This window comes from Phalacrocorax carbo, chromosome 7 (genome assembly GCF_963921805.1).
Source record: "Phalacrocorax carbo chromosome 7, bPhaCar2.1, whole genome shotgun sequence".
NCBI lineage: Eukaryota > Metazoa > Chordata > Aves > Suliformes > Phalacrocoracidae > Phalacrocorax > Phalacrocorax carbo.
Genome location: NC_087519.1, coordinates 45,055,294 through 45,069,596, shown reverse-complemented (window position 1 = coordinate 45,069,596; position 14,303 = coordinate 45,055,294). Strand labels below are relative to the sequence as shown.

General features: G+C 38.3%; 1 protein-coding gene across 5 annotated transcripts in view; it reads right to left on the bottom strand.

The window, feature by feature from the left end:
* The window catches only part of TSC22D2 (TSC22 domain family member 2), a 33,262-nt gene that overhangs the window by 4,010 nt on the left and 14,949 nt on the right, over positions 1 to 14,303 (bottom strand). Inside the window, exons 2-3 of one of the 5 annotated variants that reach the window (XM_064457786.1) lie at positions 11,395 to 11,468; positions 7,434 to 7,505 (exon numbers count right to left, since the gene is read on the bottom strand). The exons of 1 other annotated variant lie outside the window; for it this stretch is intronic. In XM_064457786.1, the coding sequence (XP_064313856.1) occupies positions 7,434 to 7,505; positions 11,395 to 11,468 (146 nt within the window). Of the gene's footprint in view, positions 1 to 7,396; positions 7,506 to 11,394; positions 11,469 to 14,303 lie in introns of all 5 variants that reach the window. 3 more of the 5 variants (XM_064457788.1, XM_064457787.1, XM_064457784.1) reach the window with 3 other exon arrangements.

The window sequence follows — 14,303 nt, the reverse complement described above, 5'->3', positions numbered from 1 at the left end:
CTCCTCAGAATAAAAAGTATAATTTATGGCAAGGTTAAGCATTCCTTTCCATCTTGAATTAATGTGTTTCAAATCTATCTGAAAGGGTCAAAAACATCTGTGTTCAAGAGTCATTGAAATCCCCAAGACTGCTCATGTCTCTGACACAGCCTTTCATGAACACCGCTCCAGAAGTCAGGTGAGGCAGCTCTGAAGAGATAAAGAGGAGCAAAATTAAAACAAACAGCACACCTTTTAATGCTACCTGCTTCTACATCTTTACAGCATAATTATACACCTTTTGTCAATGGTTTTCTACTTAACTCAGATTGGGAATTTGTTCTTCTATTCCCATTTCAACCATTTTGCAGCATGCTTATTTACAAAAATAAAGTCCACTACACCACTCAAAGTTAAGGCATTCAATCATTTCCATGAGAAAGCCTCTCAAGTGAAGACAGGCAGCCTTCCCCTTAATCACCTGCGACACTTGTACCTGCATGGCATGTTGCAGAAGCGCCTTTCTCATGCTGTACCGTGTGCTCTGAATTCTTGTCTGCCTTTCAAATGAGTGCAGTGTTTACAACGTGGGTATCTCTCACCCACGTTTTAGACTTAAAATGATACTAACAGACAGTGCTGAAAGCCATAAGTACTTTGTACACTACCTTCATTCATTTCAATATTCACACTGCCCTTATCCCCAGAGCAGCTGGCACTATTATTGAAGCACTGAGTCAGGATTCCAGACCTGCTCCCTGCACAAATCCCAGTGTCTGTCCTGCTGTCTCCAGCAGGCAGAGTCCAGGACCACACAGACCACTGCCCGCCTGCTCCAAGAGAAGTTCCACAGTGACAGAGCGGCCTTCTGTTAGTCAGATGAGGTTTTATCTTGATTACAATATTTCATTTCACTTTCTAAAAGCATATGAGAATTAGATTTTATGCTAGCACAATGCCCATATGATTCTGTCCTTTATTCCTTTTATAGTGCTCCTCACAACAACATTCAGGAGCAGAGTACTCCAGTGCCAGCTATTCTTACAGTACGGTCCAAATATGCTGCCAAATCTTAAGGCTTTCTATTTTTCTCTAATCCTTAGCTGTTGATATCAAATCCCAGTTTGCATAAAGATATTTTATCCCATGGCTGCAGAATGAAATTTATAGATACAAACCAGTCCTTATGAAAGGCCAGGGGGAAAAAAAAATTCTGTTAACTTTTTGGATGTCCTAACTGGGAAGATATTGATACATTCTGTGAGTGCACAATTCACTGTATATCCAATGCCTCAACTTGCAAATTCGTGAGTTTAAAGTAGAAAGACACTATTGAGCTCTTATAAAAAAAGACTGATTACTATGCTGTTTTTAGACAAAGTTGATTGCTCCAGGAACTACTGAAGTCTGATAGTTATTGTCAAAGCTGTAATGCAAACAAAAATCCACATCAAGTAATGTAGGGCAGTTGAAAGGGGTGCATTAGGCATATAATTTTTCTTTTTTTTTGGTAACTGCAAACTTCCCACCCCCACCTCAAACTGAGCTTTGGCAGCCAACTAGCTACCATAGATATACACTGTAGTTTAACTTGGACCTCCAAGTTTTTTAATTTATGTAATTAAGATTATATAAACGAAGGCTCCGACCAAAAAGTGTATCTGTATACCAAGATCACTCTGAAGCCCATCAAGTACAAGGCAAGATTTATAGTCGGCAAAAATGACAAAGATTACCAAGTACAGCCTGCCATTTCCAGAGATGGACAGTAAACCCAACATTTTTCTACCTCACACACCAGACAGGGAAAACACTATTTAGTCTGAGAAATCCTCATTTTGATTGTTTAAAAAGTCCTAGTGTCTTAAAATGTAATTTTTTTCCACATTTTACTTTGAAAGACCAAGGAGAAAAACTAGGTTTTGACTGCTAATAACACTGCTTTGCCACAGCTCACAATCAGGTATGCAGTGTTTGGAACAAAGTGTTTTATCAAATACTTATAGCTTGCACCTCAGTATTCTTTATGTTGTGTTTTAGGTATATTTCTTCTATATGCCTACAACTCAAGAATAGCACTGTAATTTTTTTTGTTTCAAATGTCTTGCAAACAAAGTGAGAGAAGTGTCTTGGACAATCATGTACATACAGATTAAGAAAATGGGAAGAGAACCGATAAGTCTAAGTGCAAGCCTGATTTCTAATGCATATTACACAATATACAACAATCTCACTTTCCATAACGCATCACATTATTAAAAGCTTCAGTATAACTGACTTCATTGCTGCAAGAACTCTTCCTTTGGAGACACGGTATCCCAGAAGTATGGTAAGATACGACTGGAAAGATGATTCAGTATCATCAAGCTATAGTAGGTTAAAAAGGTGTTTGTTAACCCTATTAGCACAACAGGTACCAGTGTACAACTTCATTATATAATATCTGTATTTTCAGTGATCAAGTGTTCTTTGTAAAGCATAATTTTGCAGTTCAAGTAAGCTTAATTACTATAAACTATTCCAAAACTTGAACAATGCTGTTCACGGAATGGGAAAGTGAATAAAATAAGTGACTAATGGAAAAATTAAGGATGAGTGGATCAGAAGGCAGCAAAAAAAGTTAATGTCTTAATGCTAACTTGTTAATGGCTGGAAGAAAATTTAACGTTCAACATCACCTCACATTCGTAGATCCAAGATCCATTTCAACAGTGAATTCAACATGTGCCACTGTACCCAGCTTGGTGTTATCACCATTAATATCTTTAGATATAACTATCATCCTTCTAAGAGACATATTCTCAACTTCAAAATCCACTTCGAAATCTAGGTAGAAAGACTAGGAATCAAAATTCAAAATAAAGGCATTTGCAGCTTAATTCACTCTGTGTGCTTAAAAAAAGAACACAGTGGTTCATTTTTAGAGACTCCACAGTCCTCAATAATGTATTTTACTCCAACATTGGATGCATTAGGAATGAGAGATATAAACAGCCCTTCTTTGGCACTGTCAAGTACTACACTAGGTAACAGCATTTCACATTTAAATGAGACTGCAAATCCTACTGACTGGATGATGTAAACTGGTTTTCAAGTTTCAGGTTTTTTAGTCAATAACAAAAAACATAATCTGTATTCAGATGTATTACTGATTATCTGCATACTACTTTCCTAAGAACTTCTTAGCAGCAAGTCACCCCCCAGAAGACTGCCAGAATGCATAGGTTTTCTTGGGTTTTCTTGCTCTTGATATTTCTTTTCAATTCTGGCATCAAGAGTTACTGCACTATGCACTTCATGCTTTTAGATACATAAAACCTACCACTCAACATTGCTAATCCTGCAAGAGTGGGAAAGACTGCCTGCAGGACAGACTACAAAAGGGCATCACGATGCTAGCAAGGGCCTTCTCCAATAGCCTCTATAAGATAACTCTTCCTTTAAAGCACTAGATCTACTTCGCTTTAGGTTAAAGCAGAAAAGATGTTATACACCACAGCCTCAGGCAGACACCCCTGAACCAAGTGATCTCCCCTAGCTCTTCTGGCTCTTTCATTGTTACTGCTTTAAATCAAATTACCAAGCAACCTTTCTGCAAGGAAGAGTAAGGTACCTTGAAGTGTTCCTATTTGTTTTGCTCGCAAGTGAACTACAAATAAAAACAGTAAGCGTGTGAATTTATTCTTTCCCCTCATTGGTTTAGTCATTTATGAGCTACTGTAGTGCCTTAACCAGCCACTCATGTCTTACCACCAGTTCAGCTATTTAGTCTGTCCAGAGGAACCTTGTCTGTTCTTGAAACAGTTGAGGTATGCTTAATTAGCCTCCATCCAATTATGAGATTTTATAATGATAGCTTCTCAACGCGACCAACTGTCCAGCCTTGAAAGAGTATCAATGCAAGTATTTCAGATTTTCATCATTCTTTGTCAAAGCCACATGAGATTGTGAGAAAGTTTGGGGCAGTGAATTTGCAGCCTCAGGATTACCGGCAGGTGCCTGGCATTCCCTGCAAGTCTACTTAAGCTCCACGTTAGTCAGCTCCTCTGTCAGAGAGGTACTTGCTTCCATAGGACAGTTACATTTTCTTCAGTTTTACATGAAACTCCAAAGATCAATTATTCAACAGAACATCATAATTGATCTTAGAAGTAATGCATGAGCTCTATAAAAGACAGAATACTTCCGGGGAAAACCAAGACCTTTTTTGAGTTGAATTAGTTTGGATTTGTTGGGTTTTTTGTTATTTTTGTTTGGTTTGTCTTTTTTTTAAACACTAAACAAAAATGTGGCTCCTTTATAGTTTTGCTAAGTTTTTGAGTTACACTAACAAACCACTCTTCCCTATGCATGAAGACAGTCATGTTGCACACCACTTCCACGAGAAACAAGCATCAAGAAGCAGCACACTAACCACAACACTGACTGGATCAGTGTGTTACATGAAATGTCAGCCTCCTCCTAAGACTCTTTCTAAATTTCACATGGAGTTTTGACTTTTAGTTTCAAATCAGAAAAGTTTCACCCCTAGGATAACCTCCAGATAAGGCTACAATCAAAAAGTGGGAGAGTAACTCTTTACTTTCTCCTGTCCCCAGAAGGATCACCTCATTTAACAGAAAGGCACAGAATAAGGAAATGGAAGTTTGGCAAAATCCATCACGTGAAAAAATACTGTCTAATTCATCACATTTACCTAAGAAGAAAAATGTTTACCAGCAACACTTAGAATACATTTATCCGTGTGCTAGTGTGGGGAGAAAATCCACATTTTATGAGTTATTTTATATTGTGAATATAAAAACCACAAAAACACAATGCAAACATAAATCCTATTGCTTTAAATTCAAGTATACCAACCATGGCTATGTTTTAGGCAAACCCACCTAACGCTCCTATGGCACTGTTACTGTACAAAGGCAATCCAGGCACAGAAGAGCAGTCACACAGACTCGTGAATATGCCAAGAAGCCATTATTCCCCTTCTTAATCCTCTCAGTAACCACGCCAGTTGAAAAGAGAGACCCATGAGACTTGTGCCCTTAACAATACTTATGCAAACACCATGCAGAAAGACATTTGCAGGCTTCCTGTAAAGGTGTCAGTAACAACTAGTATTTCACTAATATTTAATGGTTTGAATGTTACCAGCACTCTTCCCTGCCATGGTACATTAGCAAAACCAAACAAGTCTATTTTACTGAAGCATTTTAGCAATCTTTTACTGTCTATTGCAATACCATGTGGTTAGCTTTGCTGACTTCAAATGGTCCCAAGAGATGCTGCTCATAAGAGAATAATCTGTATTTGTTAGAAAAAAATTACGGAAAATACACAGGAAGATTTTTCTATTATGTTTACAGTAAAGTCTCCTAACTCAAACCCCTGAGGTTCGCAAACAACTTCTAAGGAGCTGCAAAACGTAAAGAGTCTACTACCAGCAGGCTTAAGATCCTTACGTTTTGCAGTGTGTTAACCCCCACGTTTTGGGATGGGAAAACAAAGGGATTCTGAGGAAATCAGATGAACTTATTTTCACAGCACAGATTTCTCTTCCACAAACCAGAGATCACTAAAAAAGCCCTAATTGCTGCACTTGTTATCAGACTACTCAAGTCTGACAACAGATCCCCACCTGCATCAGAGGCCACCCTGCCTATGCAAAGTGGAGCTACTGGGGCACCATCAGCCTCCCCTCCTGCTGCTGCCAGGACACACGTCGCCGGCAGAGCCGCACAATCGAGTCCCACTGTGCCCCTACCCTCTGAAGTGCTCCCCAGAACCGGCTTTACCGGCTATGCCCTTGAAGTACCCTCCATTAGGTTTTCATGAGAAGTTTAGTAAAGCTTTTCAGTTTCAGAAATCTAGTAAAACAGAACTATATAATGTGATTGTAAGAAAATCTAATAACCAGGTTATAAATGCAAAACCTGCTAAACTCTGTCAAACACTCCAGAATTTTAACAGATTAGAAATTTAAAACTTGCATCAGTTCTGATGAATTTGCTTCTATGTTTTTACAAATACTTGTTTTTACCACAAAATGTTCAACAGCAAAGATGCAAGACTACTTTCAAAGGAATCCATTTACATTCTTTTCCCTGAATTTGATATTTTTCTGTATCCCATGCTTCCAGTTCTTGCTTCAGACATTGTACATAAACCCCAGACTTGTGAAGCCTCAATCACTAATGATTTGATTTTAATCAGCTTCCTCATTTTAAGAATTATTTCAAGTTAAGAAATGTGAAAATAGAGAAGCAGATGAAGGTAACTACCAAATTTGTATTCAAGGCTCTGAAGTTTATTTCAGTTAAACAATGAAGTCCTTGGAACCTGAATACCAACTCTGTCCCATAAATACAGGAAAGTGGCATCATCCAGAGCTTAAAGCAAAATTGCAAATTTGTACCAGTTTCTGCTAGAAAAGGAAGATGAGCTTTTGAAACTCAGCCTAATGCTAGCACTTCAGCAAAAAACAGAGCAGGATGCATTAGTATTACTTTTAACCATCAGTGTTGTACAGTATACAAATTGTTGCCAAGCAAACTTTAAAGGATTCAGTTAAGCTTTGCAAGTTGAAAAGCCTCTCAAGTCAAATACAGCCAGTACAATGATGAAATAGTTATCAATACTTCAATAGCTTCTACAGAGCTTGCTAAGCAGAAGTATTGTGGCAAGCCAGAGCATCACAAGGCATGAAGTCACATAATCACTAGGACTTCAACTTCATGGTGACAAAAAAAACCCCTTCAAATTCATTAAAGTGCAGGAAAGAAACAGTTTGCAGCTACTGATGAATTAGTAATGCATCTCTGACAAGTCATACCTGTAGGAGATATGACTTTGTTGCACTTCATTGCAGTTTCTCGCCATGAGTTCAATGCTAACTTAGTAGGTTTACTTTGTCCTCATATCTTGTCACAATTCACGTTTGTTCCCCATCTAGCTTTACTTCAGCAGAATGAAAGCAAGCCAGAAAGCTTCCTTTCCTGGTTTTGAGACTGAAATATTTTAACTTTGTCAAATTTGTGGTTAAATCTAACATTTTCACAACTTGCTTTCTGATACAGGACTCAATAGCCACAGTGCCAAAAAGTTTCCTTTGTTTTTTTTTGGAAAAGGAAGTTATAAATATTTTAGTGCAGGTCAGCTCACTAGCTGAGTAGCATTAAACTCTTTTGGCTTACACATTATTTATGATACATGCATAATGGAAGGAGGAAGAAAAAAGTAAAAAATGCCATGTATTTTAGACTTATTTAGTTTTAAGCTGCAGTACAAATACTTCACTTCCATGACTGCTTTCAGACCTTCAGGCTAGAGAAGTCCAATATGAAGTTCTAAACACAAGCAGCAGTTCTGCGCAAACAAAAATGACGAGAAACTTGCATAGAGCAAAGCTGTTCATGCATACCTTAGCACGTATGCATTCCATACTTAAGCATTCATACCTATCCCAGAAGGTCTTTGACTCACGTAACTTGTTGAAATGGAACGCTTGGTAGAATGCAGTTGACGGATTCCTATGAGATCCAAGAATCAGACAGACATATTGAAAATGGGTACGTAATAAAAATACTAACTGTCTTATTCAACCTGCATTACAAAGTAAATTAGCTGTCCAAACACGTTAAGTTTATGTCGAAAAGTTTACAGACTTCACAGAATGTCTAAAGAATAGTTCAATAACTGAAAGGCCTTAGTGTTTCTATGGGTTTCCATTAGGGACATACTGATTCAGAAAAAAAAAGTCATCCTTGAGCCCTATGAATTTTAATGCTATTTCAAGTTGCTACTGTAAAAAGACAATTGTAAAGCCATTAATGAAACATCTCATGTCATGCTGACAATCTCGTATAGGCAGGCTGCATACCACTCTAATGCTATACATACCTAAATTCGAAAGATACCTTTCAAATTTTTCATATTTCACAAAATGTCTCTGCAACAGTACCCAGTATTTCCATTTTACTTAGCACCCTATGTTATATTCAAAACACACAAGTTCTCCAAGCAGACCTAGAAGTCAGAGATAAATATGCTACATTCAAGCTACAAAAGATTAAGCTACAACTGAAAGCCAGATCAAGTTAAAATTGAAAAGTATAATCTAAAATATCACTAACTTTATAAGCAGTTGTCAGTCATCCTCATGCTTCCCCTTCTTGGTGTGCAATAGGGCAACTGCTATTTGGAGGCACTTTGCCAAGCAGTAAATCGGAGTGCTTTAGTGCTTGTGAGACCCTGTGTCTCACAAGTCTTCAGCACAGGCTCCCGTAAGCTTGCCAAAAACTAGATACTACAGCACAAATCCTGTCACCAGTGCCAAATGCCTGAGGCAGCCTGACCCTCCTCATTCAGCGTGCATTTGCCCCATAGATAGCAACTATAGCAAGAGTGTAATTTTAAGATCGTAATTCTCCAAAGTCTCACCTGGATGAAGCACAAAGTCAAAACTCTCTACTGCTAGTGGCTGTATCAGAGCATTACACTTAAGCTTAGAAACTCCTTTTATCAATACTGCAGTTCATCCTGACATTGGTATAGCTGTACCAGCCCTAGAGAAGAATGCAAAGCTTAGCTGAAAAATCTTCAGGAAAAGCTACTATTAGATCAAATTCCTTTTAAAGCCAGTTTTAAAATTAGACATTTATATCAACATTAGAAGCACAGGTGCCCACCCCTTTTCTAAGTTTACGAGAAGAATACTTCTCAAAACAACTGTCTCCTAAGTTATTTAATTATTTCCATATATGTACAATTACTGTATAGTTGAAATCAAAACAAAGCAAAAAAAAATTACAGAAGCAGCACCACAACAAAACAATATCTGAAATAATTTGATTCCCATGGCAGGTGTATACCAAAAACCTCTCAAGATAACAATATTTGTCCATCAGCAGTGATCAGGAATCACTTTTTTGAAGTGTTTATCACTCCCTTTTCCCCACCTTCACCACTCTACCCTTCAAAAAAAATTCCACTCAAGTCTGGAATTGAGTTTAAAGCCTGCTACAGAAGTTGCTTGATCAAGCTGATAAATACCATGCTCTTACATTGGTATTACTTTTCATAAGAAATATTGCACACTTTTATATATATATATAAATACAACTAGTTAAAAGAGCAGCAACACAATAGCTAAAGGACATTTGGATGATATAGGGATTTAACACATGGAAAGCAATTGGCATCTGCAGATCAAAAGAGCATTCCTTTGTTGAAGGGAAGGACAAGGCCCAAGGTCTTCTAATTCAGTTGTCGTGAGGAGTATGTAAAAAGTCTCTTCCTCAGAAACTGACTGTAAATAGAAAGTAATTTAACTTCCAAGATGTATTTACTTGCAGCATGTAAAACCCTGTTGCTATTGTTAGGTGTAAAAAGTTGTGGTTTATAACCACACAGCACATATTTCATAAGGTCTATTTTTATACTGATACCCTATACGCTACATACTCTTGTACTATTCTTAAGCAAGTATCTGTGAAGATATGAAAAAGTTTTCCTCGTTAAATTCTCATTTGTACCCCCTGCTGCTGAAATGGCTTTTGCATTACTTCAGACAATTTAGAGAACATTTTCTACTCCATAGCTGTATTTTAGCAAGATGTTAACTGGGGGACAGGGGCTACCCAAACAGGAAAAGCAAACCCACAGAGGTAACATGAATGATGCCTAATGCTCAGGTCTGAACTAACAGAACTGAGTTTCAGACTGTCAAGGCACTTATTTTTAACCACATCAAACAGTAAAAGGTTAGAGAACTATTAAAACTTCATTCAGTTTGCAGAAATGGTTGGGAAAATGGCTTACAGGAGTAGTATAATCTAGCCTGCTGCTGCTGTTTCCCTCAGCTGAAACACCAGAAGTCTTTCTGACACTGCCTTAACTGGATGTAGGGACAGCCTGGACCAGGAAAGCAGATTCCGCAGTTCCCCTCCCCAGCAGACAGCCAGGTCCAGGAGGTCAAGACTCAGTCCCAGTTGTTAGCGGATCGACACAGTGGAGCCAACAGCCAGCTAGAAAGGGGATGTCCCTGATGCTGAACAAGAGAATGAGAGCCCACCTCCTCTTCCACAGGAGGCACACCAGGCACTTTTCTTCCTCCATCTCTGGTGAGAAAGGAGAACAGGTATTCTCCAAGGATAGAGAGGCTCAATTCCAGTCCCAGAGACTATGATAGACAACTAGCTTAGCACATTTAAACATTCAAACTGTATCTCACTTGGTAAAAAATGCCTCCATGTCTCTATAAAGAAGTCCTACAACACATACCATATTTATTTCCTTTAAAAGCTCACAAACATCAATATTCACAACACACACTGACACAAATAACAGTTTTCATGCAACAGAAATTTGATCTAAATTTAAAGGATGAGAATTTATTCGTTTCCCTGAATACTTTTAACTTCAAGTTGTACCTTTAAAGTGAAGTCTAAATCACATCCAAAGTCTCACTTCATATTCAAAAGGATATCCTCCCTCTGCCATTAATCAGGAAAAGCATATGCCAAATACAAACTTTATTCTAGAGAGCCCTGCTTTGCTAGAAACCATGTCCATGAAAGCTGGCAAATTTTCAAGTACATAGATAAATGCCTTTTAGTTTAAATAACGATACTGGCTTTGGAAGTGCTGGGTATCAGCTTGGCATATAGAGGTTGCTGAACAGATGCCTTTTTTCCAGCTACTACCTTTGAAGCAGGAATAGTAACATCGTTGTTCATGACATAGCTGAAGCTATGTTTCAGTCTTCAGACTACTGACCAACATCAGCAATTAAGGGCAACAAGAGGAGGAACACATGACGGATACCACATTTCTCTCCCCCCTCCCCCCCAGTGACAAACTAAAAAATTCACACTAGACTGCTTCAGACAGTTCTCTCAATATCACTGACTATTATTTTCATTAACTTTATGAACAGGAACGATCCACAGATTAAAAACGCCTAAGCACCTGTCTTTGAAGAACATGAAAATAACAGATCAGACAACCCATGCTCAGTGCCTCAGAGGAAAACCAAAGCCAAGCAGAATCACCTATTTATTATTACCTAGACAGCAGCAAGCCAACAGGGCTGGCTTTTTCAGAAGCTTATGTCAGACAAAAATTCCTTCTGAGGAAAATTAACAGGCCTCATATAGAAAAAAAACACAGAAGATGTGACCACATTATGAAGTTAGTAGAGCTTTTAATGCCATCTTGCATGACATTTTTGTAAGCAAGAACACAGCTTATACAAGGTGGGTCCACCACGGATAACTACTCTGTACACGTGGCTCTCCAATGGTTCAGTGGAAGAGTGGAAGGATGCATCAAACAGAGCTCTCCAGGGGTCTCCTCGGAGTGTGTTATAGGATACTTTAATCCATGACTTGGACAGTGGAGTACAGACTATCTTTATACCTGCAGATGATCTGCAAGCACTCTGGACAGCAGGAATAGAATTCAGGAAGATCTTGCCCGATTGGAGCAATGGTCTGAAATAAAAAGGATGCAATTCAATAAGGACAAGCACGAAGTATTATGCTCTGGTAGCAATAATCAGCTGCACAAGTACAAAACATGGAATGAGTAGCTGACTGCAATTCCACAGACGCGAATCTAAACAGAAGTTAAAAAGTAAAAATCTTGCAAAGGTGTCAAACTTGCAATACTCCTCTTACACAGGATGTACACATACTAACCGAAGCCTTGTTTTATTTGGCCTTTCTGAGCCCTTAACTTAGATTTTATGGCCAGTTTTGGATACCAACTCTCCAGAAGTATATAAGCCTAACGAAGTCCAGGTAAGATCACTAGAAGACATGTCATATTCCATTTTTTTTCCCCAATAACCAGAATCACTAAGTAGGAAAAATAAGCATTTAAAGAGATGAAAGGGACAGTTACAGGCTTCACATAGTTTAAAGTATCTGCAAAGGAGATGAAAACTTGTTCTCATACCTGTTAAGTATAAACACAGCACAAACACTCTGGGGTTTAACTGCCGCAAAGTAAGTTTAAACATATCAGAATCGTTTTCCACACAAACAGCAAAGAACAGAAAAGACTTCTTACAGAAGCGGTGGGATTCCCATACTCGTCCTTCTAGAAGAAATCAAGCCATCATTGCTACAAAAGATATCAGGCCCTTAAGTCTCCAGACCAGTCCATAGGCCCATCTTTCACAATTCTTTGGGAATTCAGGACATCGCTAGCAAGAAATTCAAAGCAGAAGTTCTGCTTCTGAATAGGATCAACTCCTATAGAAACCAAATTTAACTATGAAATATAAAAGAAAGAGGTAAAAAAAGAAGCTAGTTTATACTTCGAAATCAAACTACCCTTCTGTTCAACTGTAAAGTTCATGTCTCTTTTTTGGTGGAAAGTGAGAAATGACCATTCTAAACCAAAATTATTCTTAGCTGCAGACAAAGCTCCTACTGAAACACCAAGTTTAAGAATAGAAAGTATCAGTAAAACATTCATTAGTCTTGTGTTGCTAGTCTTAGAAGTAAGGTCATTAATCATACAGTGATGCATCGATAGGACCACGAATTCAACAGCAAGCTTCTAGCTTCCTATCCTTTGCACAGAAAGCTATAGGAGCCTGACAATATGCCTGAAAGTAAATATGGCCGAAGAACACAGTTTTATAAAAAAAAAAAGATGCTACTATGTTGCTTTGTACATCTACATTATTTCTACAGTGCAAAAAGTGAACTAAACACTTTGAGAAAGAAGTGACTCAAAAACAGCCTGAACATGAAGTCAGCAAGTAAAAGTATTTAGCCTTTATGCAACATCAGAATTATTATTTAACAATCAAGAGACCTGATGGTAAGCACACAGTCACAGCTTACTTAAGAGAACTATCAGCATATATGGGTGTGTTCCTCCATGGTGATCAATAAGTAATCAAGGCATCAAAAAAAAAATTAAGGTAGAGCCATCAACTGCCCAATTCCATGTGCACTAAAGGACAAATTAATCCCTCCTTAGTTTCTAAAGTTTGTAAAAGATTGGATGCTTTATTACGCAGAGGCATTTCAAACCCAAGTTAGTTTTTAGTTACATGTCTAACTTATCACCAATAAAAGGCTGTGTTTAACTAAGCCACTAGCTATGACCTGCAACGAAGACTGATTACAGTTGGTCTCCAAATTATAACACTCAGGACGGTTTATCTAGGATCTGATCCAGGTGCTTTGCAATCACTTCATCATAGTGTATCAGGAAACTCCCAGTAAAGTTTATGGTATTTCAAGATTATTTTTACACTAGTAACAGAATTCCTCTTCCATCCCTCCTCTTTTAAAAGACATTTCACTTTTTAATCTCCTTCTGTTCAAAGCAACTGCAACTTTGAATCAGCTTTATTTCATAAGACTCCACCTACAAAACAGAGTAACTGGAGTATAAAGCTTTCAGGAGAGAATTGACAAAGACCAAGTGTGTGGGGGAAGTCAATGTGGAATTAAGGGAAAAAAAATCTCAAGACTAAAGCTCTTAAGTTTTGTGTTTAACTACATATTCTGTTCATGTAGTTCCTTAAAGGCATTATACTTGAAATACATACCCCGAAAAAACAGCAATATTAGATGCTGTTACATTCGGTTTTAGGTGTGTTCTAGCTATAGATGACTCAATTAGCGGCCAGCATGACAGGAAAGGCTGACTCAATTAACAGCCAGCATGACAGTTCTTGGGACAGTGGCTCTCAACCACCATGATGAACTTTAGAGGTGTTCACAGGCTACTTCTAATTGAAAGTAACGTAACGGTGGAGAGAAAACATACTGCATGGATCTGATGTCCACTGGGGGGGGGGGGGGGGAAGTAAATTTTTAAGTGCTAAAAATCACCAAAGTAGGACATGCGTACAGCAGTTTTGTCACTGAATTCAAGAGGAAAGAGATGAAAGAACACCCAGATGTACTACACAATCATTAGCAAGGCAATGCCAGTAGCACCAGCCCTCAGTTTCATCTGCTTTCAGACAAACTACACACTCCCTCCCAACACTTTCAGAAACGATGAAAATTGCCTTCCGGTAACTTTACTGAGAGAACTAAAGCAGCACACATCACCTGGAATAAGACAGGAAAGTCTGATATCAGCAGCTCCATTTCAACTAGCTGCAACTCCTGATGTTTGGATTTCCAGTATCAGAAAAGAAAGAACTAGACTGCTACCAGAGTTGCTCCCTCCTTTCCATAGTAAAGATCAGAACAGTAGCCCATACTTTCTTCACCTTGCTCTCAAAAGAGGATTTTGGGAAATATTCTTCTTCACTGACTAGAAGTCTCTAAGGAGAAGGGAATGAGAGATAA